The sequence below is a fragment of the Vigna umbellata genome, chromosome 9 (assembly GCF_029865625.1).
Source record: "Vigna umbellata cultivar VRB3 chromosome 9, Vumbellata_1.0, whole genome shotgun sequence".
Lineage (NCBI taxonomy): Eukaryota > Viridiplantae > Streptophyta > Magnoliopsida > Fabales > Fabaceae > Vigna > Vigna umbellata.
This window is the reverse complement of record NC_142173.1, coordinates 30483303-30497202: the sequence shown is the minus strand read 5'-3', so window position 1 is coordinate 30497202 and position 13900 is coordinate 30483303. Positions and strand designations below refer to the sequence as shown.

At 36.1% G+C, this 13900-nt stretch overlaps 3 protein-coding genes across 4 annotated transcripts; 2 read left to right on the top strand and 1 right to left on the bottom strand.

The window, feature by feature from the left end:
• Positions 1–896: 896 nt before the first annotated feature.
• LOC124847068 (LOB domain-containing protein 4-like) lies at positions 897–4043 on the top strand. 2 transcript variants are annotated; one of them, XM_047324465.2, is made up of 3 exons: positions 897–1210; positions 2288–2359; positions 3143–4043. In XM_047324465.2, exons 1-3 carry the CDS (start codon positions 1034–1036, stop codon positions 3470–3472), a joined length of 579 nt encoding a protein of 192 aa, XP_047180421.2. In that variant the 5' UTR covers positions 897–1033; the 3' UTR covers positions 3473–4043. The 2 variants fall into 2 exon arrangements, with proteins under 2 accessions (XP_047180421.2, XP_047180422.2); XM_047324466.2 differs by lacking the exon at positions 2288–2359 and having other exon boundaries at positions 898–1210.
• Positions 4044–4874: 831 nt separating this feature from the next.
• Positions 4875–13889, top strand: LOC148193175 (uncharacterized). The gene is made up of 3 exons (XM_088098396.1): positions 4875–5181; positions 5284–5381; positions 10866–13889. The coding sequence occupies exon 3, from the start codon at positions 10869–10871 to the stop codon at positions 13662–13664; it is 2796 nt and encodes a 931-aa protein (XP_087954522.1). The 5' UTR covers positions 4875–5181; positions 5284–5381; positions 10866–10868; the 3' UTR covers positions 13665–13889.
• On the bottom strand, positions 7563–8834 carry LOC148193176 (ABC transporter B family member 15-like). The gene is made up of 4 exons (XM_088099372.1): positions 8550–8834; positions 8381–8435; positions 8128–8279; positions 7563–7832 (listed from the first exon to the last, which is right to left on the bottom strand). The coding sequence occupies exons 1-4, from the start codon at positions 8832–8834 to the stop codon at positions 7563–7565; spliced, it is 762 nt and encodes a 253-aa protein (XP_087955498.1).
• Positions 13890–13900: the final 11 nt, after the last annotated feature.

Sequence of the window (13900 nt, the reverse complement as noted above, 5' to 3'; positions counted from 1 at the left end):
GTTCTTTTAGTGGTTGTAGAGATGTTATTTATGATATATATATATATATATATATATATATATATATATATATATATATATATATATATATATATATATATATATATATATATATATATTATTTCTTTTATTTTCATTTTAAAAAAGTGTTTGTTTTCTTTTAATCCCTATAAATGTTACTTTTTTATTTTATTTTCAATAAATATATAACTTTATGTACATGATATTACAAAATACAACTAAATTTAACTTTGACGTCAAATTAATAAGAAGGATGATTTTAAAAAAGTTGTCAAGGATTAAACTAACAACAAAAGTTTAAGTAGCAAAACTAAAATAATTGTAAACGTTAGGTACAAAAACTTAATTAAACCAAAATATAATAATTATTGTTAAAAGTAAATATATCTAAAAAGGACTGTCGACTAACCTAGCATACATAAACCCATTAGAAATGCAGACAAACTAAACAGGCCATGTCAAAAGCAATCAAATTTAATTGAGCTAGCAATCAATCCATTTTAACACTTCCAATATTAAAATTTTATAGTATAACCATAAACCATGCATATTTTTAATGAAATAGAATTATTTAAAATAGATAGGATACTATAATAATAACCCTAGTGAGACCTACTCATTGATAACATAAATTGCGAGTCGCACGCATGAAGCAGTACGGGACAAGAAGATGTTGGGGACCCAACGAAACATGGATGAAAATGTGAAGAACAACCAAAGGTGATTAATTTAATCTTATGTGTTAATTAATTGGACCCACATGAATTCTACATAGAGTAATGCACAACTCTGCTGCTCTTTTTCTTTTCTTTTTTTTCTTAATTATTATATAATGCAGGCCTCCTTCATTCCCTAACCCCACCACCCTCTCTTGCTTTCTCTCTCTCTCACACACACACACACACGCCCTCTGTCTTTTCTTCCTTTTATTTACTTTATTTTCAACTATAAATCCTTCTTTTGTTGCTCTACCATTCTCATGTCCTTTTAGAAGTTTCAGAAGAAGGGAAACATGAAAGATGGTGGTAGGAAGCAGGGTGCACCCTCACCCTGTGCTGCATGCAAGCTCCTTAGGAGAAGGTGTGCTCAGGATTGTGTTTTTGCTCCTTATTTTCCTGCTGATGAACCCCACAAGTTTGCCAATGTTCACAGAGTCTTTGGTGCCAGCAATGTCAATAAGATGCTTCAGGTTCTTTCCTCTCTTATATTAAATGCTTCATTCCTTCAGGATTCTCCTTATTATCTTACATGCATCTCAACATTTTACTTTTCACCAACTATGATCTTGTTTCCTAGGTCGCTTTTTACTTTTTTCTTTCAATTCTTTTTGTGAATAACATGTAACTAAGAAATATTGAAATTCATAAGTCAAGTTTCTGAACAAAATTAGTATTCAATAAAATGAAAAAATAATAACGTAAATAACTCAAAAAACAGTTTTTTTTTTCTCTTTCTCAACCACCTTTCAAGCATATGAACTCTATTAGGTTCAAAGACTGCAGACTTTCTTAACGAATTTATGGTGTCTGTTTTTGGTATAAAGATCGACAACCTTGCAGACTAGTGCGACGCTTTCCTTGACCATTGCTCAATCTTTCACATTATTTTCTTGTAAGCTTTAACATGCTTCTGTCTTTTCTTCTTACTTTAAACTATTTACGTTATATATATACATGGTAGCTAGTACATTTGTTTATGGCATGTTTCTATCTTCTGCCGATTATTTTCCATGGTTGTGGAACTATAGCATATAGAAATTCCGTAATATGATATACGAAAATGATTTGGTGTGAAAAAGTTTGAAAATAATACTAGCTTAATTTATTTGTATGCATTAGACAAAGTTGTATGTATCGGTGTGTGGAAAATATAATATAGAATTATTGGTACGTTGAATTAAGCTTTGGAGAGAAGTGATTGTGAAAAACCACGAATTGATACTTTTTTTTTTCTAAGTAGCCCTTGAAAAATTAGAAAAGGTGGAGAAGATTAGGCATTCGGCGCCTTCAAACCTCACATCTCACGTCTCACGTCCTAATCCCTTTGTCTGCTTTTCCATTCATTCGTATTTCAATATTAGGTCAGTCTCATCTTTTGGTCTGCCATGTGTTCGTTAAAAATAAAAAAGAATAGGACAAATGAAAATAAATAAATAAAAAATATCCTTTGAAAAAGTTTATGCGTAGCCTTATATTTATTTAGATTTTTGAGAAACTAAAATATTGTATCTCTTTCTTCATGGATCGTATCTTGGGCCACCCAATAGGAGCTTCAAAACGTGGTTTTGTCACCAAAAGTCAGGGTCAAGCACAACACAAAGCGAAACTTAACAAGCAACGTACGTGCGTGATTGTGTGAAACTACGTTTAAGAATCCAAACTCCACTTCACCTTCTCTTGTCACAAACCAAAAGAAAAACAAATTATTGAACTAACATCCTGCTTCTGCACCACGTGAACCTGCTTTTGTCATAAATTTTTTAATCATATCCATTCAATAAAATTACTCATTTCGTTGTCAAACATCAAATATTGTAACTTATCGGATCCTTTAAGATGCTTTTATTGCTAAAACAATTTCATTAACTAGTTCAAAAATAATAATAATAATAATAATAATAATAATAATAATAATAATAATAATATACCCTCTTTCTTCTCTAGTCCTATAGAGAGAGAGGGTCCTTCTAAGTACTCAGTTAAACTTGAGAAATTTAAAAAATATATATATTTAAAATTTGAAGAACCTTTTTCTCTTGATCTTCTTCGTGTCCCTTCTCTTCAGCAACGACTTTTTATATTATATACGAATAAATGAAACCTAGTGAAAGGATAGTATACTGACTAGAAAAGAATTGTTAAGTAATTAAGGATGCTTTTGTTAAAAAGTTTAACGCAGAAGATAAATTGAACGTCTTAAAAAGTATCCAGAAAAAGTCCAAAAAAGGACAGAGATTAATATAATACAGGTGATGCAATATGAAAAAAAAATGAGATAAAAAAAAGGTGAAAGTAGTAGTACTGTTGAAGCATATGATGAAACGGTTACAAAAGTAACGAGTGAAAGTGACATTAATGTTATATCAGAAACTTTTTCTTCATCAGTTATTTAATTGTTACAGGAGCTACCAGAGCATCAGAGAGGAGATGCAGTGAGCAGCATGGTGTATGAGGCAAATGCAAGAGTGAGGGACCCAGTGTATGGGTGTGTGGGGGCCATTTCATCTCTTCAGCAACAGATTGATGTGTTGCAGACCCAATTGGCAGTGGCTCAAGCCGAAGCAGTGCATCTCAGAGTGCGTCAGAATGCATCTCTCTACAGCCCCACTAGCCCTACCAACACTGCTTCTCCATCTTCCAAGATCATTCACTCACAACAACCCAAACCTATTTTTGATATCGACATGGACATGCTCGTCGACCACACCACCTACACTGATTCAATCTGGTGATCCATGCTACCACCTCTTTTTATATTCTTACTATTATATATAATACTTAGACACAAAACCTATATCAGACTAAAGTAATGCATTCTCTATACTTTTACTTTCATCACTGCTAAAACAATGCCTTCTTTATTATCGTTATAAAGTTTGTTGGAAACCGCAAAAATTTCACAGGTTTTTGTGATTTCTAATGGATTTTAAGCAATAATAAGAAATGTGTTAATGTTGAAAAGTGATTTCTCATTGTAGAATGGAAGTAGGGTTCTAGAAATAGTGGTGATTGCGGCGGTGGCGGTGGCGGTGAGAGCTGTGGCGGACACTGTTCGCCCGCTTAATTAGTTTGGTTTGGGAAATAGATTTTTCTTGATTACCTGTTGACAATATATGTGGTGTATATATTATGGTTATGTGGTAAGGGACTTTTCTCCTGGACAAAGGTTTCGTGGACTTTTATGTTGTTTTTCTGTGGTGCCCTATAGACACATTGATTTTCATTTGTACTACGTTGGGGCCTTCACTATATACAAGATATCATTTTTATGTTTTAGTATCAATGTCGATCGCTTTTTTCTCCCTTCCTCTCTCTCCTTTTCTTGTCTTTAGTTTCCTCTAATTTTTAGTTAGAGACCACTTTTAGCATTAAAAAGCAAAAGTACTGCATGATGGGCTACCCATGATTTGCAAAAGGTGAAAAATGGATGTTCTTTTACTTTTAAAAGCAAAATGTGTGGCCGAAGATGACAACTTATTCACCCCACTGTAAATAATATAAAAGGGTTTCACTACAGTGGTTTTGATTAAGACAAGTAATGATAATTTGTGTCTTCTCATTAAATATAATACTCTTATTGAATTTAATTAATTAATTAAAATTGTTTCTGTGTGAATTGTGAGACCGAGACACTAACCTTCGACTGGTGCGCTTCGCTTGTCTGCTTCTAGTTTGGACCGATCGGACACCTTCAATATTGCCCGCTCGGTGAACTTCAATCTTGACCGCTCAGTTGTAAAAGAGGGGAGGTACCTGCAAAAGGCACTCCGACGCTCAAGTTAGGAGCGGTTTTATGAACTGTTTGTCACAGTTAAATATTGAAGTCCTAATAGGACGTAAATAGAGAGTATTGTAGTATGAGTTGAATCTGTCTTTACCTCAAACCTAAACCCTTATTTATAGAGTTTAAAGGAATCTAAATTAATTTACCTCTTAATGGTCATTAATGCAAACCTTAATTGTTTAACGTTCACTACTGGAAAATTGCAAATTACAGACGGCATATTACCGAAGGCCTTTAAGCCCTCGGTATTGAGATAATTACCGAAGGCTTTTAAGCCGTCGGTAAGGTTCGCGGTCATTTAAGTCTCAATTTGGGGTTTTCGTTCCCCAATTTGATTTTATTCACTTGCACGCTTTCGTCTCTGTCGTGGCTTTCTTCACAGACTTGCCTCTGTTTCTTCACACCCTTCCCTCCATATTTTGACGCTCCCCACTTTCTCGGTTAGTGACTGGTGGTGGTCGTTCACGGTGGTGACTAGCCTCCTTGGTCGTGGTTCGTTCACAGTGCGCGGTGGTTTGGGGAGTCTCGGGCTATGGTTTTTAAGCGGGTTGGTCGCTATGTTGAGGGGTGTTGGTTCTGTTTGTTGAGGGACTTTGTTGGAGGGGTCGTAGTGGGCTTCTGTTGCTGTCGTGCTCGTGAAGGGCTATCTCCGTAGAGGTAAGTTCCACAGAATTTCATTCTCATGTTCATATTGTTGAAGCCTAGACAGTGTTGCTGCCTTCATCTACTTTTCATTCACTTGTTAGTATGTGATTGAAGGAACGTGGTTGAGGGATTTCGTTGGAGGGGCCGTTGTGGGCTTGTGTCGGTGTCGTGCTGTACAAAGGTTGCCATCGTCAAGTGCTATCTTGGTTGAGGTAAGTTGTGCATTTAAAAATTCATTATGAGTTACAATGTTCTGGAATGTGTATGATGTTCTTCTGGAATGTGTATGATGTTCTTGTGGCAGCAGTGGTTGTTTGATTGAGAAAGTTTATTGTTTTGTAATTGAAATGAGGGGCAAGGCATTGGCATGCCAGTGAGAAGGTTTAAATAGCCTTAGCCGTAGTTTATTGTTCCATTGTATATGCTGTCTGGATTATGGACAGTGAATTGGCAGTCTGGAACATACATTCCATAAAGTAAAGCCAAGTAAACAGCAAGTAGGCAAGCCCCCACTAGCCTGAAATATTAACAAATAAATGTTCAAAAGCATATAACATTAGCCATTAACCAGAACCATACTTTCACGGACTAACCAATGCCAATAGTACAACTTCAATATTGAGAGTTGGGTGGGTAGATCTTTATCTTGTGCACTTCTTGAAAATATCTCCACAAGTGCCACAACCAAATATGCCAGAGCAATTCTCTATAATGGTTCAAAAACAAGTATTATTCCTTTTGTATCAGACTTATCAGCTAAAATATACTGTAATAGAAAATTTTAGGTGGAAAAAATTATAAAAATCACCTGAAGGATGCCACACCACCTTATCTGTTTCATGTCAACACCATATGTTAGATTGTCCGGAGCATGAGAGAAACCACCTTCATCATTGAGTGATTGAAGCAGAACCTTGCAAGAGCAATCCCCAGAAGAGGAGTTTGAGTGATCGAAGCAGAACCTTTTTTACAGCTACAAGTCTATTTGGTATTCTCTGAGAGAAATGGAAGCATCAAAAAGGGCTGGTTGAATCAAAAAGAAGAAACAAAAGGAACATAGAAAGTAACGCTTGAAGCATTCATAGCCACCTATTTTCTCATTCGCAGCTAACCTTGAGAGCCAAACCTTGAGAGCCAGAGGAATGGCCATCCCCACAATGAACAAAAAGAAGGGCATGACAAAATCAGCAATGTTAAATATTAAATTTGGTTGAAGTTTATAATATAAGAATCTACTAGGAAAGCCTCAAAGCTTATAATTATATCATACATATAGATGAAAAGCCTTCCATGATATTATGAGACACTTTTCTAGAAAGTTTAAGAGAAACAGAAGAAGATCAAGAAAACATACTTGGAAGATCCCAAGGATCGTATTTGTAAATATCAATTTGGTTGATGAGGTCGATGTTGATGGGTTTGTTGTGAAGCTTCCTTTGTAGATAGAAACTAACAAGCTCTTCATCTGTGGGATGGAATCGAAATCCAGGAAGTGGGATTTCATCGTCATCCACACACCCATGATGATCATGATTGTTGTTGAAATTTTCGTTCACACCCATCTTATGTAATTTTTACTAGAATGCAAAATTTGTTATTCAAAACAAGTTGGAGATATCATATACTGGAATATTATTTCTTGATTGACAATTTTCAAAGATTTGAAAATCACTTTTGAATTGTGTTGAGAAGGAAAGGTGGATAGAAGATTTTGTGTTGATTGGTACGTGATGAGGAAGAGGAACATAATATAAATATATAAGTAAAATACAAAGTTCCCCTTATAAAGTAATATGTGAAACCTAATTGGAAGGGTTTGTTTATGAATTATGGGTGTAAAAAGAAAGAGAGAAGATGAAAATTGGAATTAAGAATGACAGTTATGAGTAACAGATTGGGAATGTTTGGTGTGTGTCTGCGTAGTGGAGACATTGGCTTAGGCCAATCTGTCATAGTGTCACCTTTCCATATTGGGCCTGGTTCAGTGGAACATCAAATTTTTCTTTATTTTATCAACACCTAATCATAACTCTTGTCTGAGATACTATATTCCATATTTTTAATAATTGTAATCAAACCTGTATTTGTTTTCCAGCAAAGGTTTGATTATTTTATGTAGTTGGAACATGTTTAATATCTTCTTTCCTGTGTTTCTGTCCACAAACTTCTTACCATCAAACCTGTCACCAATAAGACCATTTGGGGAGGGAAGAAAAATAATTAATATTTGAAAACCTCATGATGACAGCTTGCAAGTCCGGAAAAAAACAATGCTGCCATTTAAAATATATGATATGAAAGCCCATATAGCAAACACAACACCATTGCTTCCGATAGCTATGCCTTTTGCCAAGCCTTGTCTGAGTCCTAACTTTACTGAACCTTGTAGAGCATCAAAGAAAGCATCTATGGTTTTGCTTTCCCCCCACAAAGGAGTAAACTGTTCTGATGGAAGATATTGCTTGTTCTGCCACTGTACCAGCCTTGTCGTATTCTTCTCTAATCTTGCTGGCCAACCCCATTAGTGTCCTCCCATACATAAAACCAGGGATCACAAGTAGAACCACGAAAGGGAACCCCACAAGGGTCAATCTCCATAATAATGTAAAACTCACTATGTAGCTCGCCACAAACATAGAGGCATTCATCAAAAAATTTTGAACCTATAGTTTTCAAATTTGGGAGAAACTGTTAAATCAAATGATGTGACCACACACACACATAAGACATAAATGAGTAGATCTCAACCACATCATCTGTGAATTCTTGTTAAGATGAAAATTTATTAAAATTTTTACAGTAGTAGCATGTTACATCAGCTTAAAGTAGTAAAACACTTTGTTTACGACAGTGAAGTAAAACACTTTGTTTAGTATCAAAATTGAAAGGTCAAGAAAAATACAAGTTACTGGTTTTGGTTTTTCTGCACACCTTTTCACTAAGAATATCCTAAATTACGAGGCTGTCATTAGAGAAACTGGTGATGACCTCGGATGTGCTACTGACATGCAAATCAAAGTATGCGACTTCTTGCCTCAACACTGCCTTGAGGTACCTCACTCTCATTCTAGCAGCTTGTCTTTCGCCGGTTCTTGTCCAACAATAACCCTCTGAAATCCCCCATAGTAAAAGCAGCACAATGTTAAAGCCTTAGCATCATGAAAAATGAAGATATAGAAGTTGGTCAAGTAAAAACCAAAATCATACTCACCTAGAAAACAAGCAACAAAAGACCCACAAGCCAAGTATAACAAAACCAGAGCATTCTGCATCACAAAGGTAATAAATTCGTTGATGAAATAATAATTAAGCTACTTTCTGATATTGTTCCATGTGTGTTGAACTGGTAGTGAGAGAAAAGAAGATAAAACAAACAATACCTTATTGATGCTGTCGAGGAAAGTGCTATCTATTCCACCAGAAAAATTTCCAATAATATTCATCATTTTGCTGGTGATAAACAACACCAAAGGGGTGCGTAAGCCATCACCAATGGCTCCAATCAATCCGAAAATCATGAGAAACATGTCCAGCCCATCAACATGCATAAAAATGGACCGAATAGAGCCATTCTTCTTGTTCTTAACAACCATGGAAATAGAATTGTTATGGTCACCATCACCACTATCACCACTATCTCCACTATCACCACTGCCACCACCCATTTGCTGCAACCCTTTGGTTAATAATTTGGTCAGAAACAAGCAACAGTAAGATTCTCTGACAACTACTGTTGCTACTTCATCTTCTTCTGTCTTGCTTTAAAGAGCCTCTAAGTGGCTTTAATACTTTCAATGTTGCTGCTGCAACGTTATGATGGAATTTATAGGCCTAAGAGAGTGGTGAGAGGGAGTTGGAATCTGGAGTGGTGGCGGCCAAAAGCAGCAGAAAAAAAAAGTGAGGGTTGTGTTATTCTTGGTAACATGTATGTGGAGAGACTTATGGCGAGGGTGGAGAAGAGTGACATTATATTTGGGAAATCAATTGATGGTTTAGTATACTATTTTGCACTTAGAACATTATATTAGTAATTGAATTGTGCTAGCAACTTTTAAAGATCACTTTAGACTTGCTCAAACTATGACATAGCATAGAAATGGTAGACTTTGAAATTTGACTTTGATATGGCCAAAACTGTAGAAAAATCACTCCATCACACCACCAAAACTGAGTTTATAACATTGAATGAAGTAGGCAATGTTAAAAGTGAGTGTAGAATGTTTAACTACACAACACCAACCTGGAAAACAGCAGCAAGGTAGACATAAACAGAAATTAGACTCACTGTACAAGGACAGCATGGTCCAAAGTACACTAAATTAGAATGCACTAGAATGGTAAAATTTTTCTAACTATAGTGAAGTAGCAGAAGAAACTACAACGAAACTGTCCTAAGTTAACCTAAGAATGAATATTGTTGTTATCCTAACAAGTTTCAAGTACTTAAATAAAGTTTTATTGTTTGACCAAAAAACACATAATACTAGTAGCCTAAGAAACTCCAAAGACACTGTTCTAACAAGTTTAGAATGATGATGTGCAATCTGTAAAAGACGCCTAAAAGCGTCTACACAAGTTGTTACTTCCTAGAAATGACTAAGAATGGACTCAAGAATTGATTCCTAACACACTTTCTTGAAATCACTACTAAAACCTCAAAAGGTCTACTAGAAATGCACTAGAATGGTCAAATTTTGATGACTGCACTAAAGTAGCCTAACAAACTTCAAACAAACTGTCCTAACAAGTTTAGGATGGTAAAACAATGCTAATTAGAAAGTCACACTACAAAAACAACTTAGAACTCAAAATATGACACCCTAGAACCTAAAACTAGTTAGTATAATACACTAAAAGTGGTCATAATGCATAGTGTATTAAAGTAGTAACCAAAACAGTAAAACAACTATCTACACAAGTTTTTAAACATAAAAGAAAGATAGAAATGAGGGCACATCCCAACAATACAAATGCATGGATTTAGTAGTTGGAAGCTATAAATGTGTGCTTAAAAGGTAAGATTTTGCAACCATACCTAATGTACACTTATTTTAAGTAATGTGAACATCCTACCATGTCTAAACTAGTGGAATGAAGGTAGGAAACTTGTCAAAAGCAAAGAATTACCTCAAACTCAAAGTTTGAGTATTTAGAACATAAAAAAGTTTGAGTATTTTAACTAATGTGATTGTCTGAAGGATACTTTTATAGCTATTTGATTGCCTAAATTATGTTAATATGTATTATACATCCATGCTTTTATAGATATTTGATTGCCTAAATTATGTTGATGTCTATATTGTATGTTCATGTATATTGTCTTTCATTTATTAGGCTACAACTTGATTAAGTTAAGTAGTCATTTAAAATCCTATGGTCACTACACACATTCTCACTGCAATGAGAAGGGTGAAAATATCGTAAACACTTAGAACCTACAAAATATTTGGAAGTACTCTAGACAAGAGAACTTCAGTAGTAATAAGTTGTCTCCTCCAACTTTAATACACAGCCCCTTAGTATGTCTAAGGCATTTCAATACTGAGGACTTCTCTTTGCATGCCCTTATTGAATGCCTATGACAATAGTGTTCAATTTGCCTTCCATGTTTGACTTGAGTAGTAATAGGTTTATTACTTATGTCACATGAAGTGTTGCTGTTTTGGCTAAGTTTTTATTTGTTTGGCTTGTCACAGAACATGGCCCATTTTCCCAACCATCGTGGATGGATGTACGACCGTTGTTATAGTGGGAGGAGAGGTTTGAAGGAATCTTTTGTCATCGGAGTTGAAGAGTTCGTGGAGACGGCCCGACGATGTCAATATTATGCCCTTGATGGAGGGATTCGATGTCCATGCATCAAGTGCGAATGTACAAGGACTTTGAAAGATGAAGTCGTCAAAGTTCACCTTTACCAAAAAGGGTTCATGCCTAATTACACGGTCTGGACATTTCATGGTGAAGAAATTCCTTCGACCTCCACTGCAGCTGTAAAACGGCTTGCATCAGGTTCGAATACTGTTGTACATACATCTGAGATAGATCAATTTGCCTATATGCAAGAGATGGTCGACAATGCTCTTCGTCACCATGCTGAAGAAGCAGACGATAGTCACGATGAAGAGCCTCCAAATGAAACGACGCAGAGGTTTTACAATTTACTTACAGAGGCAAATCTACCTGTATTTGAAGGTTCATCTGAGTCAAAATTGTCAGTGTGCATTAGACTCATGGCTGGCAAATCTAATTGGAACGTTCCCATTGAAGCAGTGGACTTCTATACAAAATTGATGTTAGATTTGACACCACCAAACAATTTCATGCCGAAGAATTATTACCAAGCCAAAAAATGTGTTTCAAAATTGGGATTGGATGTCAAGAAGATTGATTGTTGTCTTAATGCATGTATGTTATTCTATGACAATGACAGTGGCAAAAATGATGCATTGTTGGTTGAATGCAAGTTTTGTGGCTCACCTCGATATCATACAATGCATGCTGGACGGAGGCAAAAAAAACCAATTCCAATAAAGTCCATGTTCTACTTGCCTATAATTCCAAGATTACAAAGATTGTTTACTTCAATGGAAACATCACAACACATGACATGGCATGATGGTGTCAAAACTCCAGGATTTTTGCGTCATCCTTCTGATGGTGAAGCTTGGAAGCACTTCAATCGTAAACATTCATCCTTTGCTAGCGAACCACGTAACATTAGACTTGGTCTATGCTCTGATGGGTTTACTCCGTACATTCAGGCGTCTGCATCACCATATTCATGCTGGCCCGTGATAGTTACCCCATACAATCTACCACCTGAGATGTGTATGACAAAGCATTACATGTTTCTATCGTGTATAATACCAGGTCCATCTAATCCCAAATCATTGATTGATGTTTATTTGGAGCCTTTGATTGATGATTTGAAGAAGTTATGGAATGGTGTTTGGACGTATGACGTTTCAAGGAAGCAAAATTTCCTTATGAGGGCAGCCTTGATGTGGACTATTAATGACTTCCCAGCGTATGGGATGTTATCTGATTGGAGCACGCATGGTCGATTAGCTTGTCCACATTGCATGGAACATACAAAGTCATTCCAATTGAGTTATGGTCGGAAAAGCAGTTGGTTTGACTGCCATCGACGGTTCTTGCCCATTGATCACCCCTTTAGAAGAAACAAAAAGGCATTTCGCAAAGGGCAAGTTGAAACGGATATGCCCCCACCCAAGTTCACTGGATCACACGTTTGGAGAAGAGTGAAAGACTATCCAAAAGTCACTGAATCTGGTCAGAATAGGATAGAAGGGTTTGGAGAATGGCATAATTGGACTAAACGAAGCATATTCTGGGAACTTCCCTATTGGAAAGACAACTTGCTAAGACACAACCTCGATGTCATGCACACAGAAAAGAATTTCTTTGACAATGTCTTCAACACAGTTATGAATGTTATAGGTAAAACAAAAGATAATGAGAAAGCAAGAAAAGATTTACCTTTGTATTGTGGACGAAAAGACTTAGAGTTAAAGGCGCAAGGTAACGACCGATTATTTAAACCAAAAGCAAATTACACGATTTCAAAAGACGAGGCAAGAATAGTGTGTGGATGGATCAAGGAGCTTAGAATGCCAGATGGATATGCTTCTAACTTGTCCAGATGTGCCAATGTTCAGAACGGTACTATTCAAGGGTTGAAGAGTCATGATTGTCATGTATTCATGGAGATTTTAATCCCTCTTGCGTTCAGTTGTTTGCCAATGCACGTGTTAAATCCACTAATAGAGATCAGTAACTTCTTTAAAGATTTGTGTTGCACAACACTAAAGGAGAATTCCCTTAAAAAGATGGATGAAAATATCCCAATTATTCTCTGCAAATTAGAAAGAATATTCCCTCCTACATTCTTTGATTCAATGGAGCATATTCCAATTCATCTTGCATATGAAGCTTGGCTTGGGGGACCTGTGCAGTACAGGTGGATGTATCCATTTGAAAGGTTTATGGGAGAATCCAAACGTTCAGTTAAAAATAAAGCTAGAGTAGAAGGCTCAATTTGTGCAGCTTACTTGCACAGAGAGACAACGTATTTTTGTTCACATTATTTCAAAAACTTTATGTTGTCCCCCACTCATGTCAGAAATGAAATGCAATGGCAAGTTGAACCACGTGAAGGTGCATTATCAGTGTTCCGACAATCAGGCCGTCACGCAGGGAAAGAATTCACTCATTGGTTAACTGATGATGAATTCAACTCTGCTCATGTCCATGTCTTAATCAATTGTAGTGAAGTAAAGCCATACCTTGAGTATGTCATCATCCATTTACATTGTCTTTCAAATGGGTTCAATTATTATACACCAATGAATTTCATTTGTACCAGCTCATTTGTTGTGGCTGAGCAAGTCGCAGAAGGAAATACTTCTGCTAGAATACACTCAGAGTTTCCCCATTGGTTTAGAAATCAGGTCCGTACTTTTTCCTACATTTAGACCAAGGTTAACGTGACTCTTGCTTTTATAATTTTGTTAGTACCTTTGTAGGTTTTTAATCAGGCATTAACTCCCACGGTTCAAGAGTTAAGACATCTGTCGAATTGGCCAATGAGATGTGTCAAAGAATGGCACACTTACTTCACCAATGGTTACAAATTCCATACACATGAATGGTCTAAAGAAAAGAAAACATCAAATTGTGGTGTGTATGTGAAGGGCCTAACAGAGGGTTG